Below are 27938 nucleotides of genomic sequence, written 5' to 3'. Positions count from 1 at the left end.
GGAGAGTACCAAGAGATCTTAGCTAATAATTACTGAGCTGTCTGTCTCATCTGATCAGGTTTCATTGTTTTGGGAACGACAGAGCACGAGCCACAGTCACAAGAGAGTCCTCACCTGCAGCTTATGAGGTGAGATCAATGTGTTTTACTACTTAACTTACTTTAAAAGCTGTGTACAGGCGACATTACTCTGCACTTTTGGTAAATTAAGAACAGCCGTTTAGTTCCTCAGTGCAGCCTAGTTTTCACGCAAACAAACAAGTCACCGCGACATGATTTAGACAGTTTCCAATGTGTCGCATCCCTTAATTGACACATTTTTGAACGGAGTTTCGGCAGAGTAGTCACTCAAACCTGACGAGGTTGAAGAGGTTTTTTGGCGCGCAGCAGGCTGATGTTTGATCCTCACTGCTGCCCGTACAGAGCAAGCAGGCAGGTGTCAGGTAGGAGTTCAGGTTGTGTTGTCGCACTAAAACTTATAATATATATTTAAAATTGAAACTGACGGGCACTGAGCATTGTAAGGTATTCTGCAAGTTGCTATATGTGTTGTAATGTTACGTGAACCGTGGCATACAGGGTCCTGAAGAGTTTCAGGTGGAGCCATGTCAACTTCCAATCTGTTGCGTTTAATTGACGCATTTTTTAATCGTGTTATCCTGTAAAAATAGCTAGAAAATCTAAATTATCACTAAGTATATATCCTAAAAAATGTACTGTATCATAACACATTTCCAGGTGATGTCTATTTTTAATTTACATGTATTTTAATGGAGTGTGGTGCCAACTGTAGTCATCATTGAACCACATTGAAACCACCTCATTCAAGGTAAAATGTGAAAATGATGTTAAGTCTGTGTATTACCTTCAGACTGTCTCCTCCCTTCCCCCTCCATCAGTCCTGTAACAGTCCTGTGCAGCTATGAGGCCATATGTAAAGCAGAGCCAAGCCTGGCAGCTTCTGTACAACAAGTTTGTGGTGGTTCTTGGTGACTCAGGTAAGAAACAGACAAGACATTTAAGATTTAATTGCAATTGTAAGCATTTGAGATTGACAAAGCGTAACCTGAGTACACCTTCGCTCTGTCAAAGCTTTAATTTATTAGAATCATGGCTTTAAAAAAAAAAAAAATCCTGACATGTTTCCTACAATATTTTGGTATTGAATTCTGGAACATAGAAAAGGTGCCAGCATCCAGCTTTCATTCAATATCCCATCTACAGTTTTTGCCAGACACAGAATCTCATTTTTCTAAGAATGCCACTTCACATCTGAGCAGCTATCAGAACCCTTGAAACTCCCCACTGCTCTGTTCCATTTCAGGCTCTTATTTTTCATTGAGACTGATAGACATCTTTTCAGATTTTTCTGCTACTTGATGTGAGTAAAGTCTTTTGCATTTGTTCTTTGATTTCAGTGCAGCGCTCCATTTACAAAGACCTCGTTCTGCTGCTTCAGAGGGATCAGTACTTGACTCTGCCTCAGCTCAAGTCCAAAGTAAATCTTTCCCACTCACATGAAACAGCAGGATCCTTCCTGAAGTCACACTTAAAGGGGCACTATGTAGTTTTGGAGAAGAAATTCAAACTCAAAATGTAACTATTTACAATATTATTGAGGTAATAAAAAAATAAAAGGTCCCAGAACACTGTTTGAAGCTAGAAAGGTGGCAGGGTCTGCCGCATATAAACAAAGTCAAACAGTATAAATTGTGTTGTCCTTTCAGGTCAGTTTGTTTATTCAGTTTATTCAGTCATGAGAACAAAGAGAGTTTGTTAGTTTGTTTAGGCAGAAAAAAATCAGCCAATGAAGATCTTTCTCTTCTCATTAACATTTCTTCAACAAAGCTACAGAGTGCTCCTTTTTACAAATTTGCAGTCTCATGGCACATCTTTTTGTTCACACAAAGGCCTCGGCTCAGTCTAATTCCATTCATCTTTCTGTCTTTATCAACTGCCAATAAATTGTCTTTGAAACAAACCAAAGCTGCCTGAATAGTGTAGTGTGGTGTGATGTGCACAGTGATATAGGGTAATTAAGATAAAGGATAAACTGTCCTCAGGGTGGTTATTATCATAAAGTAAGTTGTTAGCAATATGAACAAAAAACTGTATTAATATGTGTTTCTGCCGTGTTTTCAGACACACCCATGTTCTTTTCCATAAATAACTGAACCATGAGCTAATTAGCTAATAGTAGCAAGCTACAGCCAAGGATAGTGATCAAAGAGCAGCAGTTGTCAGTTTCTGGTGTTATGCTGCCCCCCATGTCTTCAAATTCTGGCCCTAGTTTACAAATGACATTTTTAGGACTAGTTGAAAAGCAATTAGTGCTGTAAAACTAGTCTCTACATCTGTCAGAATTTAGAGGTCGTCCACAGGTATTGCTAAGTCACTAAAGGCACAGGATATATAATTTAAATCTGTTTTAATCAATCCAACTGTCGACACAGGCTGCATAACGACTTACATTCACTTGACATATTTTTACCCTTCAAGGGAATCTTTTTCTGTTTTGTGTCATCAATATTAAACTGTTTTATGTAGAAAATCTGTGAAAAACGGCATGAAAAGTATCTGTAATGAAATTTATCCTAGATTGAATCGAATATTTCTTCACATTGACTGACACAGACCAGTCACCTGTTAACTAATCACGCGCGGCAAAGTAAGTTCAATCATGAAATATGATGCAATCCTAAACATTACAGTTTAGCTCCGGCCCTTCTTTTAGCTCAGGAATTCTCTCCATTTGTCAGTACAAGTCGCTCTCAGCAACTTTGTGCATTTTGCTGAAGAGGAACCAACAATGCTTTTCTGGTCCTGAGATAAGATCTTTTATCAGTATAGCCACAGGCCTCTAAAAATCATTCAATTGCAACAGAAGGTTGCGATTAGGAACCACTGACCTCACACACATCATCACATCACTATGTAACATCAACTATGAAATGTGCCTGTGTTATGGAAAGGAAACAGTGTTGTTTCCTGTGTCTGGAAAATGAATGTCTCCCTGTCTGTGGTCCAGGGGGAGTTTTCCTTTGAGTGTGACAACCTGGTGGAAGGAGGTCGATTAGGTCCCATGACTAACGGCACAGAGTACAGAGAGGTCCGACAGTACCGCTCCGACCACCATCTGCTGCGTTTCTACTTCCTGACACAGATCTACTCTCCGTACATGGAGAGCATCCTGGAGGACTTTAGCCAAGGACTTAAACCTGATTTCATTATCATCAGTTCCTGTGCCTGGGACATCACCAGGTAACGTAGTTTAATTTACTTTGTATTCTAAACACGTGGGTCAATAAGTATGGATCGTCAGTCAGGTGATAACAGGTGGTTGTATGTGGAGTGAGGTAGTCTGTTCAAAGATGGACTCTGGCGGCTGGTATGAATGTCCTCTGATTTTTTTCTGGATGCCCACAGACTCCTGCTGGATGACCTTTTGACCCCTTCCCAATGCATGCTGGGCATGTGTTTCGGTCTGGTGTGCAGACAGCTGATCAGCTGTTCATTCAGTCTCTAGTTCAGGTCCTTGCCGTTTCACTGATGTAGTCTGCCCACAGATGTCACATGTGCCTTGTAAATACAACATGAAATCCAAAAGCTGGAAGTCATACACTTGTCTTTAGGGTGAACCAGCAGAGATCCTGAGATGTTCAGTGGCTCCAATTAGTGGACTAGGGATGTCAACTGTTAACAAAACCTGAGAATATTTTTGACTGGTTGTAGTGGTGGTGTAGTGGTGTTTGTTCAAGTACTGGCGTGCACCTAGGACGTGGGCACATATGTGTGTACATGTGCATGGTTACATTTTGGCTCGTTTCGAAGGTCAAGTAACCACTGTACCTGCAGTGGCGGGCTAAGTCAGTTATAACTGACCACATGATTAAATGTTACACTGACTTCATCATATTGATAATATAAAGCAGCAATCAGCCAAAACATCTGTTTGGAATGACTTTTTAGCAGTTCCAAAAAATAAAAGGATGTTTTGCTGCCTTTTCATCATTACAAGCTGTAAACTAGAAAAATAAAGTTTAACTCATGTCATTTTTGTAAAATGATTCTGAAAATGCTGTTATGTGCTTCCAGGTATACATCACCAATTTGCAAAGCAGTTTTAAATTGCAGAATACTTTAATGGAGTTTGTGTCACACCATGTGCTGTACAAGGCTCTACCAATAGACTATTCATTCCCCGTCCTTTATAGCTCCTGACAAGCTCTTGAAAGACCATGAGCTGTCACTGACTGCTTCAGCCTCCACACAAACTCCACTCTGCAGATTAAAAATGATCTCCTGTTCAGTGTCTGCATTGACAATGAGACTGATGTCTCGAGAGGTATGTTTTGTAAGTTATCGGGATGAAACTACATTTTTGCCTGTCTGCCACTGCACATTGTGGTCGTCCAATCATTTTTTTGGTATGAATTTCATTAAAGTTGAGCCTTGTTCAGGCTCAGTCGGGGTAAGAGGGAGATGAGTGTGTGATTGATTATGTACGAAGTACATGTACACTGAATGGAAACTCTCAAAAAGCTGCCACCGGAGAAAAATGAAGTAGCTCTATCCTGTTTCCCTGTCCTAATATACATTTACCCTCAAAAACTTCCCTCTTCTGCCTATGAGAAGGAGATATTGGACTAAAGCTCCTCCACTTGTTATTGCCTCATTCATTTTACGTGGGAGTCTTTTGGAGTTCTCGTCAGCATCCAATTTGTAACGCATCATCCGATTTTTGTGAAAGATCTAACGTATCCGACTTGATGGTTAAAAAAACAACAACAATAAAGCAAACAACACAGAAATAATAATAATATGAAAGAAACAGTATGCCTCACATCAGCTCACACTGTTGAGCGTTATCCCAGAGTGTGAACTACCGGAGCTTGTCAAATAGAGAGATCTCTGGTGTAGTTGGTGTAATTGGTGTAATTCTGTACTGTTCTGTACAGATTTTGTCTTCAGGTTTTAGTCCTGACATCAACTTTGTACTTTTTCATTTTAGTCAGTTTTAGAGTTGAAACGATTGGATGATTAGTTGATTGACAAAAAAATTAACTGGCAAATTTGACATTTGAAATGTATAACAGGTGAGTCAGCCTTGTACTTTCTTCCTTTCAATGAAAGTTTTCGTACTCCAACACTAAAGCAATGCGCTCCTATTGTATACCATTGTTGGACTGACAATTGTTTTAAAGAAAAAATGATCAAAAACACTTAAATGCGTAAAATCAGTTCCCCTTTAAATACCACTACAGTATGACAACAGATTGATTGGACTGAAGGAATTCAGTGACAGAAAACAGTAGTTATCACAACGCGTCAGACTACTGCGATGGGTGTTATGGTATGATGTCTCTGCTTGTCACTGGCCATTGAAAAGAATTGGCTGGTCACACAGTGGGTACTTTTGATTTCACTAATTATCCTTCCTAGCAATTTTCATTCATCCAATCTCTTTCCTGTGACCCAGAAACAACTCGGCGTCCACCATATTGAAGGTGTTTCCTATGAGGAAGTGTTTTACTGGACGGTTACACCCCATCAATGGGTTTTGATTGATTGTTTATTGATTGGTCACTGCAGCTAATCTGGTGGGACTGCATAAGAGGCAGACTGCTGTGGAAATGGCTTTTACTGCACAGATGAGTATTATTAGATGCAGTATAAAAGACCTGGGGGGCAGGAATAGCAGCACCATTCATAAGTGTAACATTATTCATGTCTTTACATATGGTAATAATTATTGGATATGCATATAATCTGGATGATGGATGAATCATGAGGGCCCTTACTCTTATCGACTAAAAGCCAGCTCCCTTTCCTTTTCTTCTCTGATTTTATTCTCCATTTGCATCTTGGCTCCTTTAGGGAAAGCCAATGAGTCAAATTATTTTTCATAGGATCAAGGTTCAGCTTTATTGTTCTCATTATTTACAGTGATCCGCCACAACATTAAAACAACTGACAGGTGAAGTGAACAATCAATCATCCTTTTACAATGCAATGTTCTGCTGAGAAATTTTGGGTCCTGGCATTCATGTGGATTCCACTTGACATGTACCACCAACCCAAACTCTGTTGCAGACCAAGTACGCCCCCCCATGGCAACAGCACTCCCTGATGGCAGCGGCCCCCCAAACAGGACAAATGTTCCTTGACACACTGAAAAACCTGCCCAGGAATGGTCTGAAGAATGTGACAAAGAACTCGAGGGATCGACCTAGCCTCCAAGTTTCTCAGATCCCAATCCAATCGAGCATCCGTGGGATGTGCTGGAACAGTAAAGATCAGACTTGGCTCTGACCCATCAAGGTATGGAAACAGGACCTCTAGGAGTGTCCTCTGGAGTCTGGTACCAGGGCATTGGCGGTGGATCCACCAAGTCCTGTGGGCTGCGAGGTCGGGCCTCAATGGATCAATCTTGTTCCTCGTGTCCAATTGGTTTGGGATCTGGGGAATTTGGAGACCAGGTCAAAGCCTTGAGCTCTTTGTTTCTCTGGCCATTCCTGAGCAGTTCTTGTAATGTTGCATAGAAACTGCTGCCCTGCTGGGGTGCTACTACCATCAGGGAGTGCTCTTGCAACGAGGGGGTGTAGTTGGTTGTGTCAAATGGCGTCCACATGGATACCAGGACCCAAAGTTTCCCAGCTGGACGTTGCATTGTGACAAGATGATCAATGTTATTTGAATCACCTGTCAGTGGTTTTAATGTTGTTCACAGAAACATGCAGTTCTGGTCATAGAGTAATGTGCAAAAAAGACCAACATAAAGAAAATAATTGTTCAGTGTAAACTGCACACATACTGTTCACTGTATGGAAACATGTGCAACCTAGAACGTATATGTATAACGTATAGAGCTGAGGTTTATGAGAAGTCTGCTGGTGTGTTGGCAGACACTTTTGTAATGTACAATGGACAGGCTGCGTCTGTGTGTGTTGTCTTTAGGAAGGAATGTAATGGCTCTGAAACCAAAACTGGGACACAAATGTCCACAGTCATGAGTTGCAGTTGCGTGTTGCCCAAACCCCAAACCCTACCCCTCACTCCCAACCTGCTGCCACCAATGCTGGTGCAGCTGGTTGAGCTGCAGTTACAAGGTTACAAGGTAAATTTATTGTCATTTTTTAAAACACAAGACTTTAAAAATCAAAACTATATTTGAGTCCTTTGTGCTACATCTATTTTAGAAAAGTGAGGATGGAATTGAGGAGTCTCACAGCCTTAGGAATAATGCTGCACTTCTGTATCTTTTGTCAGAAGGCAGCAGGGTGAACAGACTGTGGCTGGGTGGGTGTTAACTTTAACAGGTTTGGTCTGTTAATGGTTAATAATTATTTAAGTAACGTGCCTGTTCTATGTGGATAACAGGCATTTTGCATGCACAATAATTTATCCTGCTTGATAAATGTACTGATGGATGATAGAAACATTTCTTTTAGAATATCAATGTTGATCTGGTGTCTTTCAGCAGTGTATTGTGAATATGTGGATCTTTGGCACACTGCACACCATTGGTCTTAAGGTAATTTCATTTATATGAATAATATTTAACAAAACCTTTTGACTGTCATTAGTTGTGGGAGGACAATAATTAAAAATGAGTCCAGTTCTAACTACAGAACACAGCAATCCACCACAAGACAATTTAGTGGCTGTAAGTCAGCTAAATGCAAAGAACACCATGTGTCACTAAAACGTGGCTGTATACTTCCTTAACAAGTCCACTGTTAGTTAGCAGTGATAAGAAATGCACAGCACTGGACAACTTAATTTTCATTAATTTTTCTGTTAACTGTTTTTTGTCAGGTACGGCCGGGGGAGTCTTGAACAGTACAAACAGAACCTCCACAAGTTCTTTGGCCAGATTAAAACCATTGTTTGCCATGACTGTCTTATCCTGTGGAATCTGACTATGCCTCTTGGCAAGAAGATCAAGGGTGGATTCCTGGTGCCTGAAGTGAGTATCTCTCTGCTATACAGATTTTCATTTCACCCGAACACTACACCAGCTGATTTCATCCAGAGAACAGATAATGAGCAGCTGAATATTGGCATGGTGGAAGTAGAAGAGCTTATAAAGAGACTGGCTCCTCAAAAAAATCACGCCGTTCTGTCACATGGTAACATTGTGTTGGACCTTTAATCTTTATGTGAAAGACCATAGCAATGTCCTCAGAACTGTGTAGGTGTAGAGTTTCTTATCTGTTATGATAACACTGAACACTGGCCATGACAGAATTAATGAGTTTTCAGCTGCTGAATGTGAGACGGTAACCTTTCTGTCAACTTCATTATTTTGTATGCTGACTATAAACTACAGAATGAAAATTACAAACTGTGCACATCTTCTCAGAAAACCAAAGGAAAGGTGATGGAAGTCAATACTGCAGTACTTCATAAATAGATGTTGTGGTTTCAGTGATTCAGTAAGAGGCTTTAACATTGTGGAATTCGGGACAATTGTGGGACACTGAGGAAAAAAGCTAATTTCGAGCCCTGAATGCCAAGCTTAGTCTCAGTTAAAATACTTTCAGCTTTACTGTCAGTGCTTATCATTTGTCCATATGAATCCATAGTGCATCCAGAAGTTCAACACAATCTACACTCAGTACCCCATAGTGTCAAGGTAAAAACAGGATGTTAGATTTTCTCGAAGAAAAAAACTGAAGTATCACAATGACACTAGCGTTCATAACCATTGCTATGACACTTGATATTGAGCTCAGGTGCCTCCTATTTCTCTTGATCATCTTCAAGATGTTTCTACACCTTGCTTGGAGTCCAATATGATGGACGTTTTTGCAGTGGAAGCCATTTTAAGTTACATGTGTGCTATACACATACACATTTGAGGAAAACAAGGATTGAAAACAGATTTTAATGCGTATTTTGATGTTGAAAAAGATTTTATAATTATATTGATTGATTTGAATATTCTCCTATTTGTTCTACCATTTGTAGACTTAACTGTAATTTGACATTTATCGTGATCATTTTTAATAGCGGGTGATATGACAAATTTTAAACATGATAACAGTTTTGGCCATTTCACCCAGCCCTGTGGAGGTCAAGCGACTGTGAGGTTGCATGTGAATACTTACACACATGGATCCATGTACATATGTGGTCGCATTCTATTATTGCAAATTACCACTCAGGTTTGTGCAAAATGAGCAGCAAATGTAAAGTTGTTCATGAAGTGGCTATATCACATGTTATCATGACTGAATCACAACAGGTGAGCCACCTGCGCCCCACACTGTGTTATGACATCATAGAGGCCAACTTCTACAGCAGTCGGCTGGCGGAGGCCTACGGATTGGATGTCATGGACCTGCACTTCCACTTCCGCCTCAACCTGCAGCACCGTATGCCAGACGACGTCCACTGGGACGCACTGGCCCATCGACACATCAGCAGCCTGCTGCTGCGGCATGCCGCTGCTGCTTGGGGAGTAGACCTGTATGCCCCCCCACTCCCTCCAGGACAAGGTCAGTGTACACACAGCTGTTAACCTGATATACTGACTGCTGAGCTGTTATTGGCCTTTGATTCCAAATGGAACATGGCTCAGTCCAGTGACTGCTTCACTTCTGTTGTGACATGGTTTACTGACTCCATATTTACTGTGTGTTCAACTGATCAATACTGCAGGGGTCGTCTATAGGAAGACCTTTTCCTGAACTGATTGATTCTGCATATAAAAAGGATGCCTGACACACAACATACTGAATGCTTTAATGATGCATCATGCATCGTGCTGCACAGTATAAATGTGCGCACATGACTGTGTGTGTGCACGTGCTCGCACGCTTTCCTTCAGCGAGGAAACTGGACTTACTGTTACTTACTTTCTCACAGAGACTGATCTGTCCTTCAGTGTGGTGGAAACCCTTCTTTCCTGCCTCCTGCAAACTAGGAAGAAACACAGTTTTTATCTGTCACATAGTGCAGCCACTCTCATTTTGAAACGGCCTGGATGAAATGATTGTTGGAATGTTTCCGTCCCAAATCTCCTTCCTGGAAAGCTTGAGTTTGGTTGGCATGGCTTCCTCAAATCCAGCAGGGGCTGATACAGATGTGGCCTGAGTTGATATCTCTTGTGCTTGCGAAGGCTGAAGCTCCGGCTCTTTAACTGCCCAAGCAGCAAAAGAGCTTTGTATGGTGGGGGAAGATGAGCAGATGCCAGATTATACTGTAATCTGTTGCTATTTTAGTTGCTTTTGGGCTTTTAGAAGTGAAAAAATCCAATGTTTTTTCTTCAGCATTGATTAGTTCCCACTACCACCAAATCTCTCTCCATGTTTAGCTGACCCGAACCTTTATACACCGACCTGATGTAATGATAATGTCACATCAGAATGAATAACATTTGTATCTTTTCTGACCGGCACTTTATCATGTGCTGTTCCAAATTGAAAACAAATGTTAAGAAGGCCCATTATTTATGGTAGAGTATTTACACTATTTACACACTGTGTGTTCCACTACTTGTCAACAGGGGGGTTGCAGCACCTTAAGCACCCCACCCCTGTCCCTATGACACCATGGATAAATATTAATATTACCACTCTGGATGGGAGGAAGGTTTTTATGTCTCTTGACCTCGACACTGTTTGAGTGACTTAGATGAAGTTAATAACTAATGTATTTACAGCCTGAGGGCCAGAATTGTTTTCATTCTTCAAAAACCAAAAGCCAGTTTTGCTTGACTGACAAAATTGGTTCTTAAGAAGATAAGAATGTCCTGTATTTCTGAAAAGCAACCCACACAAAAAGAAACAACAGAAATCTAAAAATACAGCGGCTGACAAAGAAACACGTGGAAATAGATAAAACACAAGCAAATTAAGAAAGCATCCTCATCAATTTGACAACACATGAGCAGCATTTACAAAATGAACTGCAAATACACACAAGACACACCAAATGCAAAACATGAATTGCACTGCATATCCAGTTGCCCTCAGACTGAGAAACAAGATTCTCTGGTCTGATGAAACCAAGATTGAACTGTTTGGCCTCAATTCTAAGCGTCATGTCAGGAGGAAACCAGGCACCGCTCATCACCTGCCCAGTACCATCCCAAAGGTGAAGCATGGTGGTGGCAGCAGCATGCTTTGGGGGTGTTTTTCTGCAGGGATTGGGCGACTGGTCAGGGTTGAGGGAAAGCTGAATGGAGCAAAGTACAGAGATATCCTTAAAGAAAACCTGGTCCAGAGCGCTCAGGACATCAGACTTGGAACTTCAAACAGGACAATGACCGTCAGCACACAGCCAAGACAGCGCAGGAGTGGCTCTGCCACTCTGTGAATGTCCTTGAGTGGCCGAGCCAGAGCCCTGACTTGAACCCAATCGGACATCTCTAGAGAGACCTGAAAATGGCTGTCCACCGACGATCCCCATCCAACCTGACAGAGCTTGAGAGGACCTGCAAAGATAAATGGCAGAAAATCCCCAAATTCAGGTGTGCAAAGCTTGTGGCGTCATACAGTCTCACAGTCTGAGGAGTACCCATACCCTTTAAAAAGTCTTTATCAATAATATTCTGTATAAGACACATAGTTTTTTTCCAGAGCTGATAACTGAAGTTGCTGAGGAGTGAAACATCTTGCCTCTTTTTGATCTCAGAGTTGAACATGTGCAGGACAGATCAGGCAGCTGACAGGCTCAGACCACACGGAAGCCACAAACAGCGGTTTCTTCTCTTTCTCCTTCCTTGTGTATCTTGGTCCATAGATACATGAGATACTGGAATGACCATCTGTGAACAGAGGAGGCTTAAGACATTACTTATCACCCACCTACAATGCAGGTCTGAGTTCCTTCCCCAGACAGCTTAACAACATTCACACCTGGGCTCACCTAGCCCAAGCAACCCACATGAAGGCCGGTTGGGTCAACGACCCACAAGCGGCCCTAACGACTCTGAAACTCAGAGCTCTTGGGAAGAGATAAAAAAAGAGATTTTTTAAAATTATAGTTGCATCAAAAAAAGCAGTTTTTTTAAGTGGAAAGGAGAATGATAGAGGTTTGACTTTCTGCATGTCAAAAGACTGATAGAACAAGCCAGATGCTTCAGATGCTTTTCATTAGAAAAAAATACTCATATATTGCAAGAAAAAACATTCAAAGAGGTTTGGCAACCATCTCTTGTTTTTGTTGTGTTGGAGCTTAATCAAGAATGTTGTAAACTGTGTATAATATTTTGTGTGAGCTCTTCAGATGGTAATTATGTGACATTAATTAACGAGACACCATTTGATAATTAAATTTTAAATTTAGAAAGCGCTGCATTAGGCATTACAGATGTATGAAAGGACTGATTTGTCATTTGTGCTTTTCTAAATGCTTCAATGTTCGCTTTTGTTCACACTTTTTGTCTGTTTGTGTGTGTACACAAGGCGATGAATAATACATATTTGTTGTTTTAAAAAAGCTGCAATGTCTGTCTGAAGAGTGCTGTTTTTGTTTTGTATGTGGGTGTAAGCCAGAGCAGTGAACATCAGACCCCTGCTGGCGCCAACACAGCTCACCAATCAACCTGGGTGGACTGCTGGTCACCACTATGGAGGTAAAGCTCCAACCTGTCTGCCTGAGTTACTGGGCTTGATGAATACTTACACTATACCCACCATTTCTTCTTTATTATTCTCTCCTCAACCGTGGACTCTGTCTGCTTCTACATACAATCTTTCCAGTGTGAAAAACCCAGAAGCTTTAGGAGCTGATGGGTTCAAATGTGTGTTATTGTGCATCCTAAAAGTAACAAAGTTGTTTATTATTATTAACTGTGGCACATAAGACTGCCACACATATTCTTCATTATTCTCCTCAAATTTTATCTGCAGTTTGAACATACTTTTATGTCACACTTTAACTTTTTAATGCTTCTGCTACATAAAGAGACACACCTGCAGTGTACATTTTTCTAGAAATTAGACAAAGTGAATATTGACATTTGGTGGTCAATACAAACTTTCCAGCTAATTTTAATCTAAGTGGATGAATTATGTCCAGGAAATAGACCTGCTTATTTGAATCAGACACTCTAAAGAATGTCTTCAAGAGTGTGTATGGCAGTTATCCTTGAGACGCCTTCAAAACTAGGTAGGCATCCACCTCTGTTAAGTTCACCTAATTGCATGTGATTTAAAGAATATTACCCTCTTCACATTGGACAAGAAAAAAAATGTAACACTCGTTAACATCTGGCTTTTGTCCTTAATGTGAATGGGAACAGTCGGCATTCATTCCGGTGACAAATGACTCTGCAGTAGTCGTGGGTGTTCATCAGCTGCAGCTCCGATCGTCTGTTCCCGCAGAACATCAGGGGACTGCCTTGCACAGACTTAGTAGTAAGTTCTGTTGGTAAATGAGAGACATTCATGTCAGACATGTCTGCATCTCCGCAACCAGAAATAAGGAAGTAAGGCTTAATGCTTTGCATGGCAGACTGCAAAGATTGGTGAAACTAGCGGGAGACTACAATTATTGGTGAAATTTGTGAAAAAATGCAGTGATAACACAAAATAGCAATGCTGTGCAGAATTTATGGGGATTGATTACATTTGCTTTAATTGTTGTGGACACAACATTGTAACTTTCTTGTTGGAGTGAACTTGTGTCAGCCTTCACACCCTATCCCAGCGAGAAAACACCATCAACACAAGTCTGGACCCCAGACCCAGAGTCTTACTCTCCTCACTGTAGTAGGGACTGCAAGGCTACAGTGAATATTCACAAACCTGTGGGGAAAAGCTGAGATGTGTCCTTTGCAGCACATCTCTGAATAACATCAGAACATAAAAAACATTCTTTTCTCACTCAGTCCTCATTCTGTGGTGCTTTTCAGCTGCGTCCACAAATTCCCTTCAGCTCTGATTTCTTCTGATTTTACTGTAGTTCTTGGACCATTCTTCTGCTGCTTGCAGACATTTGTGCTGTATATTGTGAGGGTAAGAAGCTTTCAAAGCTACATACAGACCTCAGAGGGACACTCGCACTAAACGGTGGATAACTAATTACTAGCAGCCTAAGGATTAGGTGACTTGGATCTAAATAGCTTCAGCAGTATCAGTAAATGTTGGAACCCCTAGTAAAAGGCTGAACTGATTTATTTCGTTCATCCCACCTCAGTGTCAGGAAAGTCTCCACCAGTGATCTATACATGTCGGCCCCATGCACTCATTTTGATCAAAATGAGATTTGTGAACCTAGAGATTTACACAGCTATCCTTTATCTAATGATGAAGAACCACTGCTTTAAAGCACACCCTGCTTCTAGGACAAAACAGAGCTGGAAGAATGAAATGGAAGCAGTGTGAAAAGGCAGATAAACCCCAGTGAAGTGTGTGGACAAGCACCGTCTCACCTCATTACACCAAGTTTGAGCGTGACAGTCAGCAGGCTGCTTTTGTGAACTTCCCGTTCCGTTGAGGCATGCTTTGCATACTACTACTTTAGTTTTTGTGATCTCTGTGGAGTCCGCTGGCAGTCTGGGATGTTTGTTCCGAGAAGCAAAAGGCCAAATGTTGGCAAGTATACATTTAGGATAGAGGATAGATTCACTGACAGACCTGTATAAATCCTGTTTTACTCTGTAAGGCCTACTGAAAAGGCATCTTTTCTGTCTTAAAAGAAAAGTTCACTTAAAAATGACAATCCAGTCATTATCTCCTCCCCCCATGCTGATGGAGCATCAGGTGAAATTTCATAGTCCACAAAACATTTCTTGAGCTTCACAGCAAAACAGCGTTGCAGCATTCTCCTAAACAACTGAAGCAGCTGGAGACTTGTTTTAAAATGGAAAAAACAACCACAAAAAATGTCAAATGGCTCCACACAGTTCGTCCGGGGTAACCCAAGTCTCTGGAAGCCCTCAGATCCAGCCTTCTTTACACCCTTGATGCACGGTCAAGTTCGTGCCCCCACTTCAGACGAGGTGCTTTAAAAAAAACCTCCTCAGTTTTGCTTGTGGAGTGTCAGAAATGTTTGCTGAACTGCCAAACTTCCCCCGACGTTCCATCAGCATAGAGGTAGTAGACTGATGCCAATAAAACAGCTGATTTGTTTTATATAACTAATGTCCCCTAATGGCTTTCAACACGAAATTTTACATTGTTGATCAATGAAGCTTGAATACGAGTACACACCTTCATTACCTCCAAACATTTGTGGAATAGGAATTCAATACTTTTGATATACTAGGCATCTTTATCAACACGCCGCTGGTAGAGAACAATATTGTTAGCTATAAAATCCCATAAGCCCTGTGTCTGCTGTTTCCCTCAAGCCTTTTTTATGTTTCATAGCTGTACTTGGCCATCAGACATGTCTGCCCACTTGGCAGGGTCCATTGATTGCATCAGTACAGTAATCAACCCCCATACAGAGGAGAGCCTTCACTTGTTGGCCAATTCAAAATGGCTAATAAAGAACCTTTTTTTAGAGTCATAAAAGCCCCTCGCCCACCTTTAATCAGCCAGAGAGAGTAATCACCAAGTCACGCTCTGGTTTCTCAGCTGCTGTTTATGCGGTTATACTCGGAGGGAGAATGTTGCCACCTGCTTCAAGACAGCCACCATCGTCCCTGTACCTAAAAGTCTGTCTAGTCTGAATGACTACCATCCTGTGGCACTCAGCCCCATCCTGCTGAAGTGCTTTGAGAGACTGGTTCTCACCAGTATACTTTCAGAACCAACAGATTCACAGAGGATATCATAATATCATAATAATAACCAAATCTGCTGGAGTACTGAGTTCAAGAGTGTCACAGTCTGAGGAGTGAAGCTGCTCTGTAGTCTGGTGGTACAGCAGCAGATACTTTTGTATCTGTTGTCAGATGGCAGCAGGGTGAACAGACTGTGGCTGGGTGGCTGTTGTCTTTTAGTATCTTTGAGCTCTGTGCAGACATCTCACTTCACTGATGTCACCGATGCTCTGTAGATGGTACCAGTGATGTTCTGGTGGTTTTAATTACCCGCTGTAGAGCCTTCCTGTCCTGGACCACGATGAGCCATGCCAGTTTTTGATGTTTCCAGTCAGAACACATTTTATTTTATTTTTCTTGACTGTATCCTATTACTATTTTTGTGGTTGCAAGAAAATGAAAACGAAAATATTCATGACTAAATAAGTAAGTAACCAAAACTAAAGTAGCATTATTATTATTTATGAGAAGAGAATTAAACTCAAAAAACTCAGCTAATCTGCTTTATCTGGACTTTGTGGCCATGGTTTGATCAGATTTGATTGACAGTGCTGGCAATTTTAACAAACAAATCCCCAGCAACAACATTCCAGGCTCTTCTCTTCTATTTTTCTTCCTAAAATGCATGTTGAGGAGAGAAGAGGCTTGTTGTTGGAGCTATGAGCAAGGATACAGAGATGAATCCTTTGCTAAAGTGTTTTTTGGTAACGGTGACATAAAAGAGGCGTGACACACAGCCTGAGAATACAAACCATGATGGGAGCAGGGCTCTATAAATGTGTTCCTTTGTATAGATAAGGGGTATTAGTTATTAAAGATGATCAAATGTGCAGTCAAACTTTCTGCCCTTCACTGCATGTGTTGCGCCTCGTTACATTCTTAATGACATTTCACCTCAATATATCAATATCACATTATGCCACGTTTTGATTTGAATATGACATGTAGCTGTGCTACATGTCATATTCAATTGATGTTGCTGTAAAATAGGACTTGGAAGAGCGGACGCCTCATTTTGTTAAATGCCTGTTGTCTCGACTCTTCTCTCCTCATGTCTATTCGTCACCTCCTCTGCCCACATCTCAGGTGGGAGGTGCTATAAGACTCGAGGAGAGGAGGCGAGGATGCTCAAACTGAGAAATGAGAAGACAGGACAGATTCAAGTGCTGCTGAATCTTGATTGTTGAACGTAATCACAAGACATCAAATTTTACAATTGAGCGCTGCCCACCAGTGAGAAGAAGCTAGACAAAAACACAAATACAAACCCTAACCTTGTTTTTCTGTTTCTGTATGTCTCAGGTGTAGATCAACCCATGCCTGACCCACTGCAGCTCCCCCCCTTTTGGCAGCAGAGTTCAGCTGCTGGTGGAGTCGGACCTTTTTACTCTCGGGTTCCAATGCAGCATTATCCTCGTCCTCCTGCTGGAGACTGGAGATTCTACAGACGATGTAGGCTAAGCACAGAGCCAGCAACACTTTGCCCGCATGTAGTCAGAGTTTTTGGAAGTATGGCCTTGTTCAGACTGTCTTCTCTCCTCTTTTGCTGACAGATGATAACTCTTTTCCCCCTGCAAACCTGTGGCCGGAGCCACAAGTTCATCATCAAGTCGGAGGTCAGAGTGCAGCAGGTATGATGCTTTCTTTCTCTTTGTCTGTTGTGTGTAGAATCAGTTGTAGTTTAAACAAAGGTCTGCAACACAGAGACCTTCTCCCCTCCGTGTATTGGCTTCAGTAGTCACTTAAATGCAATCAAAAATATTTAACCACCAGAGAAAAATAACTTTGTTTGTTCCCACATTTACATGTAAAACAAAGTCAGATGAAAAACTTTCATCTCTAAAGGCCTAATATTATCAAAGCACCAGCTAAAGTTGCCTAACAAACCTTCCCAAGGGAAATTAATTCATTTCCCTATAGCCCACCACTCAATAATCACCTCTCCAAGGAATCTGATAACATACACCTAAAAGCCACAACACTGAAAGGACTGAAACCGCTGAAGTGAATAACATTGATCATCTCATTACAGTGCATTGTTTTGCTGGGAACCTTGGGTCCTGGCATTCATTTGGATGCCGCTTGAGACCAAAACACTGTTGCAGACGAAGTACACCCCCTCATGGTAACAGCACTGCCTGATGGCAGTGCCCCCCACCCAGCACACCACAAAAACTGCACAAGAATGATCTGAGAAACGTGACAAAGACCTTAAGGCATCACCCTGGCCTGAATCGGAACAAGTCAGATCCATGGACGCCCCGAACTTGGATCAACTTGCCTCTGACCTGTTGAGGACACAGGACCTCTGGAGGTGTCTTGTGGCATCTGGCACCAGGGTGTTGGAGGCTGATCCTGAATCCTGTGGGTTGCGAGGTGGGGTCCTCCATGGATCAGACTTCCTGCATGTCCCGTGGATGCTAGATCAGATTGGGAAATTTGGAGTCGAGGTCGACGCCCTGGGCTCTTTGTCACGCTCCACGGGACATTCCTGAGCAGTTTTTGCAGTGTGCTTGGTGGAGGCCACCGCCATCGGGCAGTGCTGTTACCGTGAGGACCCAAGGTTTTCCAGCAGCATGATCAATGTCATTCAATTCACATGTCACATTTTTGTTCAGTCAGGGAATAATTCATGTATCTCAATGAAAAAATCAGGCGTATCCATCAGTGAGCACAAAAGGGTTGAGTACCATTATTCCGTGTACTTACTCAGTGTTTGAACCAGTTGCTTTTAGCTTTGTTTTCTGTACATAGTCACCACACGTCTTAAGCAGACGGCCTATATATTGTTAATTTCAGGATATATTTGGCTTTTCAGAAATACTGATCAATTTTATTTCATTGGGAAAAAGCTGTGCACTAACTATTTGTAATGGAAAAGAAAGTTTTAAACAATTTGAAATTGTTTTTTGCACATGTATGCCCAATGGTTTGTAACATCCGGTATATGATTGGATGGAGGAGGCTGATCCAAAGACATGAGAACCATGTCAGATAGAACCGTCAGTTTCAATAATCGAATCCTACTGAAATGTTTAAACATTTTAAACATTTGAATAGCAACTCAAACCCACAGCATGCATGTTGTTATCAGTCTAATAATAGAGTACATGCCAGCAAATGACCTTGCTAGCTGTAGTTATGGACAACCCAATCAGTTGTGCGACCCTCATTTTGCAGGTCATAGCGGCACAATGAGAGGCTCGCAGCTCTCTTGGAGGTGTCTGGATACACTGACTGTAAAACTGATCTCACAAAGCTGGTTACCAGTGCTGCTCTCTTAACTCTGACCACATGAAAGAAGCATCTCTCGTAACAAACTGTGATTTAAATGATTGATTCGTGCTGAGAAAATCATGAATTGCAGCAGGTGAAAGCTACAAAACCACAGCACAGCACTAGAACATAATAATAATAATTTAAAAGTCATGAAAATAATACAATAACCAAATAAAAGCGAGGTTGTATATGTGATATGATAAATTATTATTATTATTATAAAAATATCCAATATAGCCTCCCTAACTCGAGCTATCTTTGTGTAACTGAAAAGCCATGGTTAACCCTTTGTGAGATAGGCCTAGCGCCTCATGGATGCATCTGCCCAAACAGACTTCCAGCACTTTGGCTTCAGTATTGAAGATGGACAGTGTGGCAGTATGTAGAACATTCAGTAGTGAAACAGGCAGGTAGCAGCTATAATCTGAGTGTTCTCATAGATATTCAGTGCCTGCTTCTACTGCTGAAACAATTCATTTATGAATCAACTATTCAATCAACGAATGATTTTGTTCTTTTAAACTGAGGGCATTGTATGTCTTTATGAGACAGCACCAGTAGAGAGTTTACAGGAAACAAGGGACAGGGATCCAGAAAATGTCCCTCAGCAGGACTCAAACCAATGGCATGGTGATGCAGTGGTTAGCACTGCTGCCTCACAGCGAGAAGGTCCTGGGTTTACATCCTGCTGGGGAAGGTCCTGGGTTTACATCCTGCTGCGGGGACGGTTCTCCAGTTTCCCCCACCATCCAAAACATTGTACATTAGGTTGATTCTCCGGTCAGTGTACTCGACCAAGTCACAGGCTGAGATCTGGAGTTGGTCCCCGGGCACGTACGTTATGTTAAATGCAGTACCAATTTGACCCCTAAGCCACGGGGCTGCCCATCTTCCATAAACTATTTTGATAATTGAAAAAATGTTTGTCATTGATTAAACAAAAGGTCAAGGCATTAAATGGTTCCAGCTGCTCAGTTGTGGGGATTTGCTACATGTGTCTGTTTTCTCTCATTGTAAATGGAATATCTTTGGGGTTTGAACTGTTGGTCGGGACAAAACAAGACATTTGAATGCATCACCCTGGGCTCTGGGAAATTGTTTTTTCCTCTATTTTTCAATTTTTTTATTGACAGAATGATTAATCAATTCATGAAAAAGCTGAATTAATGAATATAACCACATATTTCAGCCCTACCTGTTTCTCACCCTCAGTAGTAATCTCAGCAGGGACAGAATCCATTACTGAAGCCACAGCATACTCAACAGGCATCATTATTCAATGTGACTTGTCCAAACAGGCGCTTTCTTTGACTTTGTTCACTCTACAAATCAATTATTTTTGGAGAGTGAGCACCAGAGGTGCCAACACCCAACAGTTTATGTTTTTATTTTTTTTTTATTTAATTTCTTTCTCAAGGTAGTCTGTGGCAGCTAATAGGACTGATTGTTTGGCCCTGACATGCAAATGAATGTAGCCTTAAACATGCAGAACTAGAGAGTGAGCCCAGTTCTGGTTTTCTTTGCAGAATGGTGATCAAAAAGAAAAACCGCCTGTAACTGTTGGCACACATTAAAAAGTTCCTCATGATGGAGAATTGATTCATGGAGAAATCCTCAGCAGATTAAACCCATAATGGAAACGGTTCTAAAATTAAAAAATGACCTCCACCTCAACCAACTTAATAAAGTCCTTTTTTATATAAATGCATGAGTAACTAGAAGGGTACTCAGAGAGTGCAGACGTCTGCCAAGTCCAATAGTGCACTGTCTTATAGTCACATATGTCCAAAACTTTAGAATTATGTTAAAATAGTTAGTTGCATGATATGTGTATATTTATGTTTCCATAGCCACACCTTAGTTTGACAAAAAAATGTGCTCCATTTGTGGAGATGATACAGTTGTCCCAGTTCTCCCATGAAACTGCCTGAGCGCTCCACAACAACTGCTTTCTGAACGAAGTTTGAGCAGCTGCATGCTGCATTGGTACCTGTGAATGTGACATGGAGTCATCAGATTTCTACAGTTGGCGATGTTTTGTCACAATCAAACTTTACTTCCACCTACTGGATTTCAAGATGTAGGGTTTTTATTCTGCCAAATCCAAATGTACTATCTCACAATGTCCACTCCGACATGTAATGGGTTTTTTCTTGGTCCACCAAGGCCAGTGGTTTTTCCGTAATCCTGCTGACAAACAGACAAACCGAACTGAAAACAGGTTATTTGGCATTGAGTATGTTTACTTTTAATGCTTTAAGTTGATTTTCCTGATTATACGTACAAAGTTGTACTTATTTTTATAGTATCATAAAGGATCTGAGTAATACTTTCTCCACCACTGCCCTCTCTGCCACTCTGTCTAGGGAGGTAAACAGACCCTTCCTAATTATATGAATTAAAATACTGTAGTTACTATGTTTTTTCAAAAAACATCACTGCCCCCCTCTCTGTAAGGAAGGTGTACTTATGTGTAAGTGACGGAGTCTAGTGAGCTTGTTGTGGGAAGCGAGTCTCTGTGTGTAAGACGAGTACCAGCACACTGCTGCAGTCACAGGAATGTGTAAGCTATAAGTGATAGTTAAGTTACTGTGGTCAGTTGTAACATGGCGAGATGAGAGGCTGTGTATTGTTTGTTGTCACAGAGGTCTTCACACGGCAGATTCACTCCATTATCCCAAACTAAGTTCCTATAAGTTCCTACTTTCCTTGATAAAGCATTTGAAAACTTTATGAAAGTATTTGCAAGACAACCCAAGAACAGGTGAAATAATAACTGTTATAAATGTATTCACAGATGTTTCTTGGGTACGTGCGTGTGCTGACATGTACTTTACCCATGCATAAGTCAGTGTCCACCTTGGACCATAACAGTCAAAGACATCTGAGCACTGGAGATCCATTGCTCTTTAAGGGAGTAAACAGACACACAAAGACCAACAAAGAAGCTTTTCTTCTGGCTTTTGTGAGGTCATTATATAATGTTTTATAGTGTGAAACTTGTCTGCAGACATCCTGAATGTCGAATGTATAAAAGTGCATTCATGTCCGCTGTCTGGGTGCACGTCTGTAGCTGTCTGTATCTGTGTTGAAGTCTTTGAGGAGTTGCAGATGCATATAGATAGGCTTTGTTTAACCATATTTTAATAACAGTTGGGGGTAGACTGATGAGTCGAGCTGATATTCAGCAGTTTTCAGATTATCCGTATCATTGTTTTATTTGTATCTTGGTGCCGATAAAATAAAAACATTTAAAATGCAGTACTTGTTCTCTGATGCAGCATCTTTTCTCTGTTAGTGGTCACCACTCTGTGGTCTCAGTGTCCTCAATACCAGTGCTTTGATTTGTAAGTCAGAAGGTCCCAGAACACAGACACGCATCAAAAATCCGCAGTACCAGGAGCACATTGGACAACGCCTGGGGACAAGCAGTTAACTAAACTAAAACTGTCGTTTCAAACTGAACATTATGTATTTAGATCATAATCAGAGCATCACTCAGAATCAGCAGGTGGAGGTGCGCAGTAAGATTAAAGTTAATGTTTGCACACGCTCTCCTCTCTGTTCGTGGACTGTTACAATGGGGCGAAATGGAAGAGGACCGAAACAACAACTGGCTAAGAATCCAAACTAAGTGACATGTTCTGTCTGTCTGTCCGTCTGATTGGTCAGATCCATTTGAGTACTGTGGACAGTGTCGCACACTCACATCTACACACACATCTGAAATTAAACAAAGGCCTACTCGTTTCATCATTTCACAGCACAAATGGGAGTTCACAGTAACCATATGCCAAAATATTTAGAAATGAAAGAGAATAAACCACATGCCAGCTCAGTTCACATTTCATGCACAACACTCAGAACTTTAATCAAGCTTCAGACGTCACTGCGTGACACAATGGCTCGCTCTATCTCTTTTTAAAATCAGATTTAAAATACCTGCAAAATAGGGAAACAAGCAATTTTTGAGTAACTTCAGTGAGAAATCAACGAAGGACAGGATAGATAACATTAAATATTATACAACATTTATTTGATAGTGACAAAGGAGGTGCCGGTCCCAATCTGGGAGGTACCAGATCCTGTTCCAGCAGGACAAATGAGGCCCTGCACAATACAATCTGAATTTGCAAAGTAACTAGTAGCTAGAGAAAGTGGAGTGAAAGCAGCAGAACATTTAAAATGGAAATTACCTCAAAATTGTACATAAGTACAGTACTCGAGTAAATTGTAGTTGGTAACATTCCATCAATGGCAATTCTTAATTTTGAGAATAAGATTTTTAATTTTCCTGTCGCTGTACGTTGGTTCCAGTTATCTGTTGTCTATCTCCTGGATTACTAATAATCGGTATCAGCCCTGAAGAAAAGCATGCTTCTGCTAACAAGGGCATGCAGTAGGTTTGCATATGGATGGTAGGGACATGTCCATCTAGTATTTGAACTTGTGTGCATTATCTTTGGAATAAAGTCATATTATATAATTCCTATGTACTCTATGTCTCCAAGCTGACCAATTCAGGCAGGCTATACTAGCATTTGATTGGCTGAAAGGCTTGAAGGCGTCATGTCACATGCAAATTTGATATTTGAAATATCTACAGCCAGACACAAGGGAGGTGAGAGCAGATCAGTCTGTGCTGAGTTATCAGGGCTGTCAGTCCATACCGCAAACACGGGGGAGAATTTAGTCATCCAGATGACTCACACCTCTCCTCTGTTGCCTGAATGTTTTTTTGTCCACACCAACACATTTTGTCTTGGTTCATTAGCTAAGTGGTCTCATTGTGTCATATTCCTCTGCTCACATGGACTCATAAGTTACCCATCTAAATATTACCAACAATGATGGACGATTTGCAAACCTAATCTGCAAAAAGGGACTGCACATTTATTCAGCTATTTGAAAAGTTTGACAAGTGGATACGTTTCCATATTTTGGTTCTGCAGTCAAGTTGAATTTGACGACTCCAAATGAACAACAGTGTTGCTCTCCCTTATCCTTCAAGTTCATTGTATCAAGTAAGCAAATACATTTCACAAATGTACTTTCTGTAGTAAGAACACTAATATCAATGTACTAGTACTATACTTGGAAGTGTACCACATCAGTGGTACTAAATTGGCCCCATTTTTAGTTTACAAAGTAAACTTCTGTATTATAGAAGTGTATATATTACTATACTATCTGAAGTATATCTCTAGTATATCACTGATAAGTACATAAAATGTACACTGACTGCATTCTCTCTTATTTTTAGTTAAAAGAAGTCTATTAATAGCACACTTGAATAACTGTTTTGTTTGTTTATTTGTGTTCAGTTCTCAACAATTAATTAGTAATAATGCAACTAAATAATAAGTAATCAGAGTGCACCAAACACATTAAACTGATTACTTGCAATAATATATTAATATATCAACTGAATGCACAAAATATCAAGGGCTGTTATGTTATGTTAAATGAATAAAACCTGTTAATTAAATTGAATTCTGTTATAATATAATAATATAATATAATATATAACTTGTGAAAGATCAGGAATTAGTCAATTAGTAAACTGTGACCAGTGGAGAGCCACAGTAGAGACTGGAAAGCCATTGTTACATATGACATTACTGTAGATATAAATGATCAGAATGCAGCCCGACACTAATATTCAGACAGTTAAGAGCACCTTGCCCTTGGATGAGCTTCTTCAAACACACACTGTGGTCATTTTAAAATCTATTTGAGATGCCAATTTTTTCAAGGACAACAGATATTTGATACTAAATTACAAGAGTCAGTGTACAAGAGACAGATGCATTAAATCTGTGTTGTATGAATTTCTGTGTGATGTGTATTTGATAAACGATTGAAAGATACTATATTTGTACTTGTATCGATCCGTGACAATAAACATACAATGGAAACGTGCAGTGAGATTCAGTTGGAGGTTAAGCCTGAAACAAGGAATGCAGTAGTTCCCCTAAAACAAATTCAGGGAGACAGAAGAATCACTTCATGTCTTACAGTAGTGCATTTTGTAAATTTACAGCTGATTGACAGAACTGCTGACGTGCCCCGAGATGAAATACGTAAATCAAATAATATATAACACTGATCAATTAAGAAATGACTTGACTCGTCTCATTTTATTCCTGCTCATTTGAATGCAGAGCTATATCGTTAAAGATTAAAAAGAAACATGTACTGTAGCAAAATGTGAAGGATCTACCGGCTGTACGTGCCTTCATTTAGGTGCAAACACAACAATGTCGCACTAAATTACAAGTTAAAGTTGTGCACACGACACCTCAAGGCACAGGTTCTGCAGTGGAATGGCCTCTGTGTGGTTAAAGCTTTACAACAAACTTTAAATTCCCAACAGCATATTTCTTTGCATGCTATTTATTATGTTTTTATGCCCAGACTTAAAGTTGAGGTTATTTCTGTGGCTGATGGTGTTACAATGGGCCTTGCAGACCCAGTTCAGGAACAGATACCCAGCCCAAGCTCTCCAAGAAGACGAGGAACAACTCCCCATGAACCTGACAACAGCCAAGACGGGACATGGGGAGAAACCTCGGGAAAGACGATTCAAAGAGGGATCCCCTTTCCTTGGGCGGCTGGGTGTCTCCATGCATTTGTACTTGTTTCAGTTTTACAAAAGTAAAGTCTGGTCCTGAGCCTGGATCTGGGCACTAGAGGACTTTTCAGCACCACTTCTTCTTCTTTTTTTTTTCTTGTTGATCTGGCTCTGGAGATCTTCAAGCAGCTGTTTCTCTTCTCCCACTCCTGCTCCATTTCATGGAGGGTCTTCTTGAGGCCTTCTGTGGCTTGAAGGAGGGATGACTTGTCCTCCTGTCATTCAATACGATGGCTCTCCACCTGCTTCTCAGTGTTTTTAAGAGCAGCCAGGGAGGGTGGTGTCCTGTTCTCGCTTGTCAAGCTGCGCCACACGAAGAGCTCTGGATTTCTCCATCTCTTCCAGCAGGGAGGTTTTCTCCTGCTGCCAGCGGAGGAGCTCAGTCTCCCACAGATCCTCTGCCTTTTTCAGGGCAGATGAAATCGTCCTGGTCTCTGCTTTGTGGTCCTCGAGCTGGGTGTGATGGGAAGCCTGGGTTCTCTCCACAGTCCTCTTAGCATCCTCCTTTTGTTTTAGAAGAGCTTTGTTGATCTTGCTGTTTGTCCTGCAGCCTCTGAACTTGAGCCTTCTCACATAACGAGGTCGTCCTCCAGCTCTTTGGCTTTAGTGCGAGCCTCAAACTCTGACATTGGCCTGAGCCTTATCTAGCTGGCCTTACAGGAAACACATCTTCCTTTGCATCAGCTCTCTCACTGCTCCACATGTTGTATGTTTTCGTTTTTTTCGAGCTCATTGAGTAAAGTAGTCAGGGACTCCTCTCGGATTTCCAAGTAGACTCTGATCTACTGTGGCTGAGCATGGCCATGCTGTCTTTCAGCTCAGGCCTCATGTAAATTCAATAAATCGTGTGGTTGTAGTTGGATACCAGTTTACCAGACTTCACTGTGACCAGTTCAACTTTTAACACCATCTAGGTCATTAGAGAATGGTAAAAACATAATAATGATAAGAAGAGCAATTTGTTATTCAGACTATCAGTGGCAGGTTCTCCTTATGCACTTAGTGTTCATGATATATAGTGGTGCAGCGTTTTTCAACTATCAGCGAACTGTCTCCCTGTACTCATATCCTGCAGGATAGCCTCTATAATGTGTTTTCTAACCTCTCTGTACTCGTTTAGTTAAGAACAGCATTAGTAGATAAAAATAATCTGTTTTTTTTTAAGTACAATGAAACAATGGATCAAAAAATGATTGTTTATAATGTGAACGGTGTTTTGTTTTTAAGGTCAACCACAGAGATTCAGCACCAACTCTGCATTTCTGCTCAGACAAATTGAACTTTTCAGCCTCTTTTAACTCATTGTTTTAGTTTTCCAGCCTGCAAGTTCTGCTCTGCTCAACCGTGTTTACCAGTGAAACAGTTTAGTAAACCCACTGTACCAAATGATGGATGTGAAAAAAGAAGCAACTAGCTGGTTGAATGCATTACAACGTCCAATAGCTGAAGAGCCAGTTTTTGAATAGCTGTTTTTCTGGATGTGCTGGATGTGTATATAGGCAACTTTTTGCTAACTCACTCCTGAAAACATCTTTAACTGGTGATAATGTGTCAGACGGTGTGTTTACAGCTTGTTGATTTGTGGCAGAAAAATCAATAAGGCAGCTTTAACACTTCTTCGCTTAAATTGTCTTCAGTTCCAATCAAGATGCTTCCTAAATCTGTCCCACAGGTTATTTCTGTTATTGATACTTCCATTAAAATAAAAAAAATATGATTGTTTGATTGCAGCCCTCTCTCAAAATATGAATACAACTGACTCAAGAGGAAAAAAAGCCAACAGCCTGACTTTTCTTGTCTTTTCTGTCTAGGTGGAGGTTTTAGATTCCGTCCTCATTTCCAAGCACATGATTGCTGTATGAAGAGGAGGAGGAGGCCTAACATCAGGACTCACCCGTACCTCCCCCAGCCACCCGAGGGGGCACCCAGGCACCCAGCGTATGGATGGTGGTGAGCCGCAGACATCCCATAAGAGATGCAGGGGCTCTGGATTCAACATTAACTGAGTGGTTTCCAAAATGAAATGACTCACAGATGATGAGTCACTGCCGGTGTTGAGAAAACATGTTGGGGAATAAAGCAGATAAGGGGAGAGGAGGTTAAGTGAAAGTGAAGTCACAGACTTTCTGTGTGTTGATGAGATAATAAATTAAGGTTGATCAGAAGCACAGTGACATGTACAGAGTGTGCATTAGAATTGATGATCAGTGTTTCTCCATGTTCCTTAAGGCTAACGATGATAGAATATTTGTAAATGTTTTTTGACACAAGAATGGAGATAATAAAAAGATGTTCTACTCTC

At 41.0% G+C, this 27938-nt stretch overlaps 1 protein-coding gene across 5 annotated transcripts; it reads left to right on the top strand.

The window, feature by feature from the left end:
• On the top strand, nucleotides 1-27938 carry LOC141003889 (PC-esterase domain-containing protein 1A-like). 5 transcript variants are annotated; one of them, XM_073475367.1, is made up of 10 exons: nucleotides 1-128; nucleotides 899-997; nucleotides 1418-1497; nucleotides 3028-3260; nucleotides 7818-7968; nucleotides 9250-9502; nucleotides 12502-12585; nucleotides 17026-17175; nucleotides 17277-17354; nucleotides 27448-27938. In XM_073475367.1, the coding sequence occupies exons 2-10, from the start codon at nucleotides 922-924 to the stop codon at nucleotides 27588-27590; spliced, it is 1248 nt and encodes a 415-aa protein (XP_073331468.1). In that variant the 5' UTR covers nucleotides 1-128; nucleotides 899-921; the 3' UTR covers nucleotides 27591-27938. The 5 variants fall into 5 exon arrangements, with proteins under 5 accessions (XP_073331468.1, XP_073331465.1, XP_073331467.1 ...); XM_073475364.1 differs by having other exon boundaries at nucleotides 871-997; XM_073475366.1 differs by lacking the exon at nucleotides 1-128 and adding an exon at nucleotides 233-442.

This window comes from Pagrus major, chromosome 10 (genome assembly GCF_040436345.1).
Source record: "Pagrus major chromosome 10, Pma_NU_1.0".
NCBI classification, from domain to species: Eukaryota; Metazoa; Chordata; class Actinopteri; order Spariformes; family Sparidae; genus Pagrus; species Pagrus major.
Note: the sequence above shows the minus strand (reverse complement) of the source record. Positions and strands in the feature narration are given on the sequence as shown.